This window comes from Haliaeetus albicilla, chromosome 19 (genome assembly GCF_947461875.1).
Source record: "Haliaeetus albicilla chromosome 19, bHalAlb1.1, whole genome shotgun sequence".
Taxonomy (NCBI): domain Eukaryota; kingdom Metazoa; phylum Chordata; class Aves; order Accipitriformes; family Accipitridae; genus Haliaeetus; species Haliaeetus albicilla.
Window position 1 is genome coordinate 877,581 of NC_091501.1, and position 14,399 is coordinate 891,979.

At 48.1% G+C, this 14,399-nt stretch overlaps 1 protein-coding gene across 2 annotated transcripts in view; it reads right to left on the minus strand.

Moving 5' to 3' along the window:
• Nucleotides 1–4,601, minus strand: part of EP300 (E1A binding protein p300) — a 67,596-nt gene extending 62,995 nt beyond the window's left edge. The window contains exons 1-3 of one of the 2 annotated variants that reach the window (XM_069807140.1): nt 4,562–4,599; nt 3,349–3,461; nt 2,615–3,227 (exon numbers count right to left, since the gene is read on the minus strand). In XM_069807140.1, the coding sequence (XP_069663241.1) occupies nt 2,615–2,708 (94 nt within the window). In that variant the 5' untranslated portion in view covers nt 2,709–3,227; nt 3,349–3,461; nt 4,562–4,599. Of the gene's footprint in view, nt 1–2,614; nt 3,462–4,561 lie in introns of both variants that reach the window. The other variant, XM_069807139.1, reaches the window with a different exon arrangement.
• Between the last annotated feature and the right edge of the window lie 9,798 nt (nt 4,602–14,399).

Sequence of the window (14,399 nt, forward strand, 5' to 3'; positions counted from 1 at the left end):
GTGAGTCATTGTTTTTAGGTACCTAACAAGCCAAAACAGTATTTCAGAGTAAGAAATAAGTCCAAAAGTTAACAGCAAAAGAAACACACTGAAAGATCCACTATGCACATGTGCTGGAAAAAGTTTCATCAACAGTGCAAGTTTCTCACCTTTCTCCTTCCCTCTCTCTAATGACGCTGTGAATCTAACAGTTTTAAAAAGAGTGCTTGGGTAAGTACATAAGCACCATGTTATTTATTTTCTATAATTAACTAAGGAGTGGGGACAGTACAACAGATTCTATAAGTGGAAGTTACTTAATGAAAGCTGCTTGCACTATTTCAAAGCAAATTTAAGGAGCAGATAGGTTAAAAAATGTAAGAAAGCAGTTTCCCACAACAGTGAAAATGGGACCAAAAAAATCGCAGTTTCTCAAGCAGCAAATGAAAAAAATTAACCCCCAAAACACGCTTATTGGTTAAGAGGTTTGATTTTATTTAATTAGAGAAACAGATATCATGTTAAAAACCACAGAAAGTGGAAATGTCCCAAATCCAGCTAATAAGTTGTCAACAACAACAACAAAAAATCCAGAAGAGTAAGAATCCTTTAGTAGTTTTCATGTAGCATACATAAAGTGTTCACACCACTATAAACCTCTGCATAACTATCAGGTGATGACAATCTCAATCACTTTGAGAAAAATTATCCCATTCGTGCACTACTGAAACTGTCCAACAATCCCTAGTGTTTCACCAGAACTGTAAAAAAGTTCATTAAGCTGTCCAGTAAGCTAACAATTAAAATAGGCTAAGTATTCTGTGAAAATCTGCACCTGTTAAACTGAAATACATTCACAAATTATCCAAACCTTATTTGATCACAAATGGCTTGACTTAGATGTGTGCATTCATCTGAATCACGTCTCTAACTTTCATATTTTTCAAGTATAAGGACTTCTCTCACAAAATACATTTTTATTTCACCTCTCTAAACAAAGCAAGATAACCACTGTCAAGAAAAATTAAAAATGGTTACTACGGAATTAAGTACTGGTTTCCAAGCCTAGCACAAAACCCCCCCAACAACTAGCTCTAGCTAAAGAGCAGCTTCTCCAATGCTCTTCTACTCTTACTAGAGACCTGTTGATATTAGGAACGAACAGTCATGTCCTCCACTTAAAACATAATACTGCCTGTATCTAATATGCTCTGAAAGTTACAAACTTTTCAAAACTAGTATATCATTCACCAAGAATAGAGAAGGCAAAAATCAAAATTTTGAAGATGATTCCAGGTAGAATCACATCCACTGCTCAACCAAAAACCAGCTACTAAAACCTTCTGTTTACTGTCAAACGAGGAGCTTTTAGAAAAAAAAAGCCACAAAAACCCAACAAAAACGCAACCAACTCTTCCTTTTTCTTGCCAGCTGTTAACTGCATTGAACAAGACCACCAGTGCCTTCAGAAATGCCACCACTCACCAGACTCTGGCAGGAGGAAGCCTCCTCCATATCCCGTAGGCTAAGAAGATCTGAAGAGAGTTCAAAGAAACTCCTGTGGGACAGGTAACCAAGTACTCTTCATAGCAAAATGACAGCAAATACTCATCTGCTTCACAAGAAGCATTAAAAAGCTGAACAGCCCTTTGTTACTCCCTCCCCCTCCCAGTACAACCAGTTCGTATTTGCCAGGGATTGGGACACCTAAGATTTCCAACCTCTAGCTTGCCTTCGCAGCATCACTGAAGACCTTGGCAGGACTGCGGAGAAGCCCCTTTATCTTCGCAGCTCTTAACTCTACAGGGGAAATTCAGACATTTTGCTCTCGCAGCAAAGAAATGGGAGATGCAAGATGAGCTACACTCCATATTGATTCTTAACACAAATAAGGTGAAATAACATTCCATTTTTAAGAAGATAAGAGTCTTGGTAAACCTTACACCCAAAGCTTGGGATCTGGAGTTTGGTTTTAGCCGTTTTTTTCCTAAAGTCGATAGTCTATTTGAATCAGAAAAGCAGGTTCTAGATATCCTTCTGCAAGGAAGAGTAAGAAGGATTGTAAAAAGTAAACCAAATAAGCAGACTGCACACAAGAAGAAAAAAAAAACAGCAGAGAAATAAATCTTGTTTCTAAACGAGCTGTAAAAAAACCCTTGTATGTGCAAAATAAAATAAGAAACAAGACGCAGTTGTGTGTGGACGTACACAGGTAATTCAACAATAAAGTGTACAAAAGCATCATCTTTAGCACTATTTCGTATGTCTGCAACTGGCATTAAAGGTACATGTTTAGCAAGGAGCTCAGTAATAACTACTATTGTGAAAGACACGAAAATGACAAACTGTTAAGTCTTATCTGCAGCTGATCAAGAGCACAATAAACTGAACAGCTTTGCTTTCCATCACTTCCAAAAAAATAGGAGGGTAGAAACATCCGAACACCCTCCCTAAGCCATTAACGCCAATAGGTTCAAACGGAGCGCAAATGGGAGAAACAGGCAAACAGAAAGGACGAAGGCAGGCACGAGTTAACAGCAGCAAAAGGGAGGAGGAGATTTAGGCAGAAGAGGGGAGAAAAGGGCAGTAATTGCGGCACCGAGAGGTGGGGAGGGCCCGGGCCCCCGGGACTGACCTGTGCCGTCGCTGGCGGACACGGAGAGCGCCGGTGAGGAGAGTTTAGGCCGCTTGGCTGAAGGCGGGCCCGGCTCCACCACATTCTCGGCCATTTTTAATTCTTTTTTAGACAATCACTCAGAGCAGAGAGACGGTCGCGGGTGAACCCCAAAACCTTCACCTTCTTTTCGGGCCCCGACTCAGCTGAAGAACAACAATAACGCCGAGAGGGAGCAAGGAGGATCCGGCGGAGAAGGGGGGCCAAGTTCCCCTTTTTCTGCCCCTCGGGCTCCGGGAGGGCGGCAGCAGAGAAGGAGGGAGAAGGTGGGAGCTGGGGCGGGGAGGGGGGGCGGGGAAGAGGCCTCTTCCCCCAGGCGAAAGGGCTCAGCGAAGATGGGAAGAGCAGGTAAAGCCCCCGCCAAAAAAAAAAAAAATTGGGAAAAAAAAAAAAAGAGGCTGGTAGGGTTGGTTGGTTTTTTTTTTTTTAGTAAAATTAATCCCGGCTGTTGTGCTGCTGGTGCTTCCTCGCCACCGCCACCATCATCATCTTCATCCTTCGGGGGGTCTCCTCCTCCTGCTGCCTCCTCACCGCCGCCATCAGCCTCTTCCTCCTCGGCGCCGTCCTCCTCCTCCTCATCGCCACAAGGAGGCAGGCGAAGGAGGGGAGAGGAGGAGGAAAAAAGAAAAAAAGATCACCGTCCTCTAGCAGCGGCTCCTTCCCCCTCCAACACCACCCTGCAAAAAAATACCCACCGCCAGCGACGGGGCTGGGGGGGAGGCGGCGGGGAGAGAGGCAAGGCGTGCGCGGGGTCCCCAGCTCCACTCGCTTCTTCCTCGCCCGTCGCTAATGGCTGCAGAAAGGGGAGCTGTAAGGATGAGGAGGGTGAGGATAAGTCCCAGGAGTCTCCGCTTCACATCTTGTTGTGCAGGGAAGAAGGAGGGGTTGTTGTCCTGATGGAGGCAGCACCGATCGCGGGATGGGAAGGTGGGGGGGGCGGGTTTCAACACCCTCTCTGCTCCCCCCCCCGCCTTCTCTTCTTTCCCCTTCCTCTTTCTCTCGCTCTCAGTAGCGGGCTGCCCCCCCCCTCCTCTCCGGCGCAGGCAGAGGGGCCGATCCCACAGCAGCGGCAGGAGGAGGAGGAGGAGGAGGAAGAAGCCGGCCCCTCCCCCCCTCTCTGCCTACCTTCCCCCCTCCCGGGCGGCCGAGGATGGTTGCGAGCGCTGGCGCCGGGCAGGGAGGGGGGGCTGCCCGTCTCCGCTCCCGCGGACCCACGGGCTACGCGGGGCGCGGAAAGCGAGGGAGAAAAAACAAAAAAAAACAAAAAAACAAACCCTCGGCCGCTGCTGGGGCGCGGCGGGGACTCCCTCTTCGCCTCTGCGAGGGTGGGGAAGGAAGCGAAGAGGTTGGTAGTCGGGAGGGGAGGGGGAGGCCGCTCAGCGACCCCTCCGAGAAGAGGAGGAGGGGAGGGGAGGGGGGGTGTTTAAAATTTAAAATAAAACAGAAGGAAGATTGCGCCGGGGGAGGGCGGGGGACTCGCCCCGGGGTGGGTTAAATGGCCGGGAGGGGGAGGGGGGGTCCTCGGCGCTCGCCGGCGGGGGGGGGGGGGGGGTGGGACGGCGCAGGCAGCGCGGGGGCCGAGCGCAGGCTCCCTACTGCCCCTGCCTGGCGCTTCGGCGGCGGCCCGGCTGCGGCCGCTGCTGGGGCGTGTGTGGCGGAGCGGGCAGAAGCGGGGGCGGAGGGGAGCGGGGGAGAGAAAGAAGTCGGGGGAAAGGAGAAGAGAGAAAAGGAGAGAGAGAGAGAGGGGACGGGCAGGCTGGCGCGGGGGTGGGGGTTGGGGGGGGGGGGCGTCTCGGCTCCTCGCTTCTCTCCCCGTCCCCTGGCCGGGCCCCTGGGTCTCTCTGCGCTGCCCTCCCCCTGGCTCGCCCCGTCCGGCTCGGCCTCTCGCTCCCTCCCTCAGTCGCTCACACACAAACAAAATGGCGGCTGTTGTTTCTTCACTCTCCCGAGTCCCTCGGAGGGAAGCGAGCGGCGGCGACGGCGGCCGGAAATGAGCCAAGAGAAAAAAAAAGGGGGCGGGGCCGGGGCCGGGGCCGGGGGCGGGGACCCGGCAGCGGTGGCGCACACAATGGAACGCGGGGGACTGGCGTGCTGCCGGACGGCGAGCGGAACCGCCCAGCCGCCGTCACGAGAACGGCGCCCGCCCAATCAGCGCCCGCCTCTCGCCGGGCTCTTCCGCAAACTCCCCTGGCTCCGCCCCTTAAAGGCGAAGGGGTTTTGTTAAAAAAAAAAAAAAAAAAAAAAAAAAGCGGCTCCTTCTTCCTCCTCCCCTCACGCTCTTTTCCGTCGGCGGAAAAGTGTCCGCCGGCGGCCCAGGGCGGCCAAGGGAGGCGGCCGCACCGGCCCGCCGCGCTCCCCGGTACCCGCTGCCCGCCCCGGTGGGCTGAGGGGGCCGCGCGGGTCTCTCCCCCCGCCGCCTTCCCTCACACGGTTGTCGGTTCCCCGGGCTCCTCCCGCCGGTCCCGGGCCTTGCTGCGCCACAGACATGGCAGCCCGGGGCGGCGCAGCGCCCGGGCTGGGAGTAAGCGGGGCTGGGGAGCGGCACCCCGGGGCCCGGCGGGCGGTGGACGTCGGAGATGGAGGGGGACAGGCCGCTTGGCCGGGGGGTGCGAGAGCTGCGGCCGCTTTCCAAAAAATAATAAAGCCCACCAAAAAAAACCAACCCAACCCCAAAACCCGCTCCGTGCCAAAGAGTAAACATACCCAGAAAGCACGCGCTTTATGCCAAAAATAACCCCAAAACCCCAAGTGTGCTGGGGAAGGAGGCACGGCAGCCTGCCGGCCACGCGCCCGCTCCTCTGGGTGCGGCTGGGCACGGCTGGCTCTGGGCAGGGATGGATCGCGTCGGTCTCGTCCTTCGTCAGCCTCCATGGCCCCCGAGACGTTTCGGAGCATAGGATCGCCGACCCGCCACCAAGGGTTCTCCTCAAATCTTTAAGGGCTCGTCAGCCGTCGTTATTAGCAAGGAAATACCCCATCACGGCTTTTCCCTCTGGTGTCTCTGGGCTCTTTTGGGACGTCCACCGTTATGGGATAGGGGTGGAACGGAAGCATGGGCCTGCATATGTTTTTAATGGAAAAAGCAGTTTCTTTCGAGCCGAGCAGGACATTTGCAAGGACTTCTCTCGCCACCCACCTTCAGGGCTGAGCTCTCCGCCATCCTGCGTGTAAGAACCGAAGCAGGTATTTGGGAAGAGCCTAGCCTAAACACCAGAACAAACACCACAAACGATGAGAGGAGGCATGAGCGGAGATTCACAGCCCTGTAACAGTTATCTGCCGGCTCCCTCACATACTCCCACACTTCAGCTTCCCTTGTTTGGGCTTTATTTCCAGCGAGATGGTTGTTGTCTCCCCTGGCACAAAAGGGAAAATGCAAATAGGGTTACACTCAAACTGCTCCAAAAAGTGCTTAAAGACTGTACATGTATTAGCCTTCCAGAAAAGTCTTGGAGCCATAGGCAGCGCACAAATCTATATGTTTTAAAAGAAGGGTGGAGGGAGCCTTGCAAGGACAAATAAGCGATAGGAAAATAGTTGGGAGAGCAGAAAGTCTCAGAACTAAAGCTGTTGGGGTTAACAGCGTCAAACCTAACAGTGTCACCTTAGAAACCATGTTATGCTTCTCACAGTTTTTTTGCCTCTTATTGCTACTAAATTCCACAAAATATTCCAGTTATAGAAGTCTTGTATTACCTCAATTTATTTATTTTGTCAGATCGACTGTTTCCCTTGCTTGTGAAGCGCTTTTTTAACACAGCTGAGACTAATTTTAACTTCTTTTTTTTTTTAAGTCTCCTTAGAATTAAAAGTTGACTGAAATAAGTCTATATAAGGTTTTCAGACTCTCTAGAGGCCCTTAATCCATAGTTCAATAAGGAATTAGTGCCAGCTTTATAAAGACACCAAGGTGCACATAAACACCTAAATGCTTTTAAAAGTCAGTCCCTTACTAAACAACAAGTTTGGAGCAAAGCAGATGTTTCAAATAAGAGTTTCATGACACTAGTTCCTATCTAGAGACTTGATCCTACCAATAGTTGCATGTGTGCTTAGTTTTATATAGCACATAGTTCCACTGAAATCGCGCTGTACTACTCGCCATAGTAAAACTGAGCACATGTGTGCTTGCTGGAGCACAGCCTGAGAGATAAAAGTTAAAGAACTGGGTAGTTAATTTGCTACTCCAGAGAGTATTGTATGGATCGGTTAGTTTTGTTAAGTACCAGGAAAATCTAACAAACAAAGTCCTTTTTTTTGGTGCAGCTTCCCCTGGCTACCTGTTTATCTACCCCTCAAATGAGTTCAGGGAAGTGTACCTGAACTGTAGGAAACATCTTCTGAATATGAATTACAGATATAAGTAATTAACCGATCTGTTAGTAAAACCATACAAGCTTCATAACCAGTAAAATATCTTAGTTGTTTACATATTAGAAAGTCGTATTGTTAGCTTTCCATATTAAAGACTTAAATGCAAGCTGAAATATATGGAAAATAGATAGAAAAGAATGCTACTTCTGGTTTTTTTTCTGAAAAAGAAGGTCATCTAAAACAAGAGAAGGAGGAAAAAAAAGGAAAACCCAGGAAAATAGGGTTAAGATAAATCCAAATTATATATAAACAACAACAACAACAAAACCCTTCAGCATCTGTTAATTTTTCTAAAAACACTGGAGCTTTCTTAAATGAACCTTAGTGCATACACACAAACAACTATTGCTAAATGCTGTCTCCCAAAACAATACCATACAAAGTTGCTGGAAAGCAATAATGGAACACAAAGCATACTAAGAAGAAAGTACATAAACCTATACAAATAAAACCAGGAAAAGATTATACTATTCGAAGTAAAACAAACCTATTTACCCAACAACTGCTCCTCCTTGCCTCAGTTTCCCCATTCTTACAGCAAGGATAGTAGTATTTACCCCTTGAAAATAATACCTAGAAGAATTAATTAGCTCATTATTGCCATTAATTACAGCAGTCATTATGTACTTGGAGATAACTGGATGAAAGTACCATAAGTCCGATTAAAATGAGAATCCGCTCAGGAAAGCAATAAGAAGAGGAATGCAGGGCCTTGAACTTTTATCATGGGATCTTGTTTGGCCTTAGCTGGTAGTTACCGAAATTTGTAAGCATGCCCAGCTGCTTTGAGGGCTACAGGGAACAAGATAAGATCCCCTTGTACTGCCAGGGTCAACGTGACGCCCAGAGCTCAGCATCCCAGCTTCAGCGAGAGGAGCAGGCAGAGGAATAATCGTCTCCCTCGGCTGGGAGAGAGCCGGGGCCGTGGCCTTCCCCTTCCAGCTGCTGGACGGAGAAGTGGTGCATGATCTCAAAGTCACCCGACCAACCTCCTCCCCTCCCTAACGCTGCTCGGGAAATCACTTATACGAAATAAAACTTCCCCACTCCCCTTCGGCAGGACTTGCCCCGCAGCCCTGCGGCCACACGAGCGTCTCCGAAAGAGGGGGCTCGTGGGACGGGGGGCAGGAGCCGGGGACAGGGCATCCCATCTTCTCAGTCCTGTTTCTGCCTGCAGTTTCCAGTTGTGTTATCTCTTTTCCTGAGCTTTCCAGGGCTGCTGCTTGTGTCTGGCAGGTAATTTCTGCTGTTCCCCAGCTACCTCCCGCCGCTGCGGCAGTCTGCTCCTGGGGAGGGAAGGAGGAATGACCCCCTTCTCCATGCCAGCGGGGAGATCTGCGTGTGGAGGGTCCTTCCTGGCACAGGTCAGAGGGGTGAGGAAATGATTTAAGGCTGCAATTTTTGCAAGTAATGCCAGGGCACAGCTATATTTCTGGAAAGCAAGAGCCAGCTGTGCCGGAGTAGAGAACATTGCTCAGTGCGGCATCAACATTAAAACCCAGCAGCTTTTTGATATGAGACAAATTTTATTAAAACCATAAGAAATAACCATCCAATAGCTGGTTCTTGCATCTAGCGGATACATAAAAGAAAGGGCTGGCTTTCTGACAGCAAGCAAAATGTTTTCAGTCCTCGGCCCCAGAAACGCAGGCTTCCTCGGTCACACAGTTTTCAATAGCTGCAAACACAGAGTTATGTTGCTAAATGTTAAGGGCTCAGCTGTTTACCAGAAGAATGTTTCCTCCCTGGAACACATGGTTTTGCTTAAAAGAAGTTCTCCAAAAAAACCCACTTTATTTCATTAGCGAATGCAACATTATAGTCCTAACAAACATGCCATGCAGTCTCCCCCTGCAAGAACAAAATAGAAAAAAGACGACAAAAATTGACCTCTCAGTTTAAGAGAGGGGCAGAGGTACACTCTGCCTAGGAAATACCGCAACTTTGAGGTCTGGTGATCTAGAGCTGAATCTCATGCTCTGAAATGTATATATCTTCATGCATTGTTTTCATATTCCGGTTCACGTTGAAAGCACAGATGTGGAATAGGAGCGAGAGGCTTGCGCGCTCCCCCAGCTTTACTGAGGGCTGGCCACATCGCTGCCTTTCACTTCCCAGGCTCAGCTCTCCCCTCTGTAACAGGGAGTTGATGCTGCTCCCCCTTACAGAAAGCGCATCAGAATCATTAGACAAAAATGTAATACTCGTATCTTCTAAATAAAATTACACTGAAATTAATGCATTTACATCAGCCGTTGATTTATCCCAGAGTATTACGGGGACACAAGCAAGAGGTTCTAGAGTGAAAGCGTAATATTTTTAATTAAGAGCCCTTGAACTTGCCACATGCTTTGAGCTTGTGGAAGGTGAAAGGATGGCAAATTTCTGAACAACTTGGTCAGCTCAGCACTATATTTACAAAGATTTGCTAAAAATGATCACTGTATGGTAGAGCTCAAGCTAACATGGGAAATCTGTGCTGAAAGAATTAGTTATTGTACCGACGCGGAGGAAGCACACTGTTCACATTCCTCTTACTTCTTTTGACTCTGGTATCTAATGGGAAAGTTCTTGATAAGCTTTATTGCACTGCAGAAGTTATAAACAATGTGCTTTGAAATCTGCTGAGCTGAAACCCAAAACTTATCTTTTCATTTGTTTTCCTGAATTGTCCCACAGATACAAATCCACTGTCCACACATGCTTATAAAGAACAAAATACAATTATTTCTGTTATACCTCTCCTTCCTTTGCTGTTTTTTCACGTAGTGTTCCTTAATTCAGATTATTTTTTTATGTGCTAGAACATTCTTCTATACGCTGAACTGCAATGTGTTGTTTGATGTCTGCAATCAAAATGCAAAGAGGGAAAAAGTAACAGGTTTTTTGTCTGATGTATGAGTTTTCATGCTTCAAGATCTAAAGTGATTGCTTCTATGGGGTCAGGCAGGAATTTACTCTGTGGCAGAGAAATGTAATGAATTGAGAAGTTTTCAGTACAGAGGGTGTTGGCCTTCTGACGGAGTTAATGGGACCCTGTTGTTCATGGGATAATACACTTAATCAACACAATATCTGAGCTGTTTTTACAGTTGCCATGGAATAAAAAATTTTCACAGGAAATATAGGTCTGGTTGGTTTTTTTTTGTTTTCTGCTTTTCTCTAAAAAGATCTTGTGCTTTCTTGGCTTTTTGCCATACTAGAAAAGGCAATGCCTTCACAAGTGCTTTCCTTCTACACACAGATAAAAGTCAATCATTAATGACAAACACCAAAAGCCAATTGATTCTAACACGATGACTCTGGGTAGAACAATAGGGTTAATCCTCAGTTCCTTACCTTCCCAATTTATATGGGCTTATCACATCTCTTCCCAGAAGTTCCCTCGCAAACCCTCACGTTTCAACGCCCGTGAGGTTTTTTTTTTTTCTCTTGGTCTCTTCTAGCAAGGGACGCCAACATCAGGCAGCCCCGGATTTTCTGTTTGCATCCTCTGACCGCCCCATACACGAGACCTGCGAGCCTCCGAGGAGGGAGCATCAGCCCCTGCGGGTGCTGCGCTATTAAAAGCCACCAAGAGAGCAGCCAGAAGGCAGAAGCTGTAGTGGTCCCCGGCAGCACGCTTTCCCTCCTGGTGCTCTCACGTTGCCTGAAGCCCTGGAAAGATCATTTCTGCAGAGCAAGGCTGCTTTGTGAGCTGGTTTGTGGTATTTACTCCAAGCTCTTTTGCCATCTCAGACGCCTTCCCTTTGATCTGAGGCCAGGCATGGGAGAGGAATGCCACGGTGCACCCCGGACTAAATGCGTGGAGGTGGAACAAACAGCCTGTCGGTGGGATGTCAGGGGAGGGCCGGTTGCCCGGTCCAGCCCAGGCACTGCAATAAGGATGCAACCACCTGGAAGTAAAGCTGAAAACTTTTGAGACGGCTGGACCGGCCATTAAAAAACTTTCAGATGCCAGCAGGCGGCAATGAGAAGTGAAAGTTGTGGCTGGCATGGTATTTTGGCAGCAATGATATCATATTTATCTTTTGTTAGAGCTAGAGAAACATTTAGGTAACTTTTGAGGGAATGGAGAGAGCTTTCCTGGTGATCAGAAAAACAACAGTTTCAAGGTTGATGCTACTCCTCTTTTGTCAATATTTATGACTGCAAATTTGTTGCTATTTAAGAACTGGCTTCAAGAAAGAAAAATGCAAACTGTGGGCTGCACAATCGGCATCACAAAGTGACAGAAAGCTTGGTTCTTTCACCGTCGTGTATGTGATGAGTAAATGTTTTGTGCAGGCGTTTGGATCCCGTACAAAGGGGCTTGGCCATGGTCATTCTGCATGGTGCTGCAGGACCAAGCACCAGGCTGCAGGAGAAGCTCCTGTGGGCAACCAAGGCACTGAGCTCCCCTGGACAGAGAAAAATCAGTTGTCTCAGCAGGAGAAAAAAGGCTCGTAACATCAACCCCACAACAAATCCTTGCAAGACCAACAACCCACGGCTTCTGCTGCTGCCGCCCTGTGTGGTGAGCATTGGCCCCATGTTTGGGACTGGAGAGAGGGGACTCTGCCCGGCCGAGCTCTCGGCATGCCTGCTGCCTGCCTCCCCTGGAACATCTCGGTAGTGATATCCCGAACAGTGCTCCGGCAAAAAGGACAGTGCTGCTGGACAAGGGGAGATGCAAAACTTCCAACACCGGAGCGAGTAGCGTAGCGAAAAGTCTGGCGGCTGGATGTGCTGGTTGTCTTGGCAGCTATGCAGAGTGTTTTTTTCTCATTTGCTCTGCTAGATGTAGGCATCTGAATTTCTGCTGAAAAGAAACGGAGGTGCCCGAGGCCTCTTGTGATTTTGCAGTTCGCTGGTTCACGTGTCTTCCTATCTGTGGCACTGCCACAGATATAGATGTATAAAAACCTGTGTATATTTCTATACCCCAGGGGTATAGAAATGAAATGTGTTTTGTTTAGAATATTCAAGCCATCCTGGCATATTTAGCCCCTGCAAGAAAAAAAATCTTTAAAAATTATTTGCGCTGCAGTTGAGCGTCTCTCTATTTGCAGAGGAGTGCATCAGCTTCCTGAAGGTGAGACATGTGTGGAAGATTCCCTGTGCTCGTGTGAAGGAGCCAAGCCAAGGGCTAATGACCGTGGACTCGCACTACAATACGAAGTGCAAGTGCATCTGTGCTTGCACACGAGTATCCCACATCGGTGCAAAAGGGGCCCGGGAATTCCTCTGTCCCTCCTGGGTATTTCAATTAAAAGCCGAGGATGAAGTCCAAGAAAATGCCTAAAATGGCTTGAGTCCTTCCTCACGATCTGGAAATGGAAGTCGGCAGTGACTAACTCCAGCCCAGCCACCAAACCCCTCCCTCCCCGACTCTGCATCGCTCTGTTCGTTCCCAGCTCCTCTCCTGCGTTTGCAAACAGTTGGCAGTGGAAACAGTGAAGCAGCCTGGCTTCGAACACCAGGAACGCACGAGCTGTATGCGACTGCTGCAGTGACCGTCATCCACCCGTCCGGGTGTCTAACCTAGGAAGAAGTGATTAAAATCTGATGGGGACAAGTCTTGATTATAAGCAGAGGAATGATTTTAAAAGAGGCTGCCGCCAAGCCTGGAAACAAAGCCCAATTAAATCCTGCCATTGACTTAAATTGGCTTCAAACCAGGCCTCTAACAGCTTCTCCAGTAAAAAAAAATAAAAGTGCTTGTTTATAATTTTTCAAGCCAGTTCAGGCGATGTATTCTGACCTCCTCACAAAGCTAGCAGATAGCAATATCCATAAAGAACAAGATTAGCTAACTGAGTGGTCAGGAAAGCCACATCCCTTACTTACTTGCCGTGTGACAGCCTCTGTAATATGTGCTTTTTTCGCTGCTGATTCTGTTGTGGGTATGCAGTTGACCTGAATTTGAAAGCGTCAGTCCTGAAAGAAGAGTAACCTGGATGTTAGGAGCAGTGGGACCACGTGCTTTGATGGTGGGTTACTCCACGGGCACCAGCCCAGTTCCTGCTCTCTCTGTTCACTCCCATCCTGTGCCAAGCATGAAGTCTCAGCCCTTCCGCTCAACATTTCTAACCGCCTGGGTGCAAATTCCCAACAGAGAGCCTTTTCGTGGGATTTGAGCTGCTGCTTTCCTTCCACCACCCATTCATCTCACATAAAGGTCCATTGAGACTTGCTCTTCGTATGGTACCTACCCCATGGGGGGCGTGATCTCTCCTGGTATCCAAGAACTACGATAATGCAAAAAATAAAGAACAGAATAGGATGCTTTTGATCCCAATAAAGTGTTATTCAAAACCTCACAATTCAAAATCTCACCTTCTCTTTCAGTTTACTTCGGTTGGAGCTCTTTCCCTAAGGACTTTAAAAGACTTAGAGCTCCGCGTGCTTGCAGGTGAAGGCTAAGGGAGGAGGAACCATCCAGTGTGGGGCCCAGGATGCCCTGTCCTCTCCTCCTTGATGGTGCAGCATGGAGGAAGATGTCCTCAAAAAGTTTGACTGCTTCTGAGATGAAGCACTCCACGTCCCTCGCTCAGCAGTGCAACAGGGTCTCTTCGGGAGGTGCTGGAGACCGAACATGCTTGGAGATGAGTTTATTCACAGGGTGTGCAAGGGGTTGGCTGGAGAGCTGCAGAGCTGAGCTGCCTGCATATGCCCTCCCCAATTTACCGCTGCCCTCAGGTTTGTGACCTCAGTGACTATTTGATAGGGTAAACCTACCTTGCATATTCCCTGCAGAGGTGATTAAAAAGGGTGAGGAGATGAAGGCACACCTGAGCAAGGATATCGCTAAACTAATTCATTATTTTTACTAAGCTAATTAAAGGCGGACCAATGAAGTGATGACACCAAGATTATGATTAAGATCAAATCAATAAATTGATTCAAATGGTTGGTCATCAGATTATATATCCATCTATCAAAGGGATTTGTGAAGTTGCCACTGAAGGAATTACTTAGATTGAATCTTTTCTAGGGAGATTTCAAGGAGGAGGCACAGTCATTTCAGGCTAAAACCGGAGCGAGCTTTCCAGTGGATGCAGTGACCCCCCTGGTGAAGAACGTAGGTCTTCGAAGGATAGAAGGATATATCCTCCTTTGAAGGAGATATTGCCCCCTGTGTCGAAGGGGGATGTCCAGTCTTTGGATATTTGCCAAGCCATATGACCCAGGTCATGCAGTAATCTTTTCTTAGCTCTGTTTGGGGAAGTAACCTGATGGGCATCTCCACAGTAACTTTCCTTTAATACATCTTCCTTAAACCTTAAGCTTATTTTTAAACATTTATTGTCTGTATGTTCCCCATTTCACAAATGGCCCAGTTTTCCTCCACTGCTAAAGCAGAAGGGGTGGTTAGGGTAAGCCCAGCTAC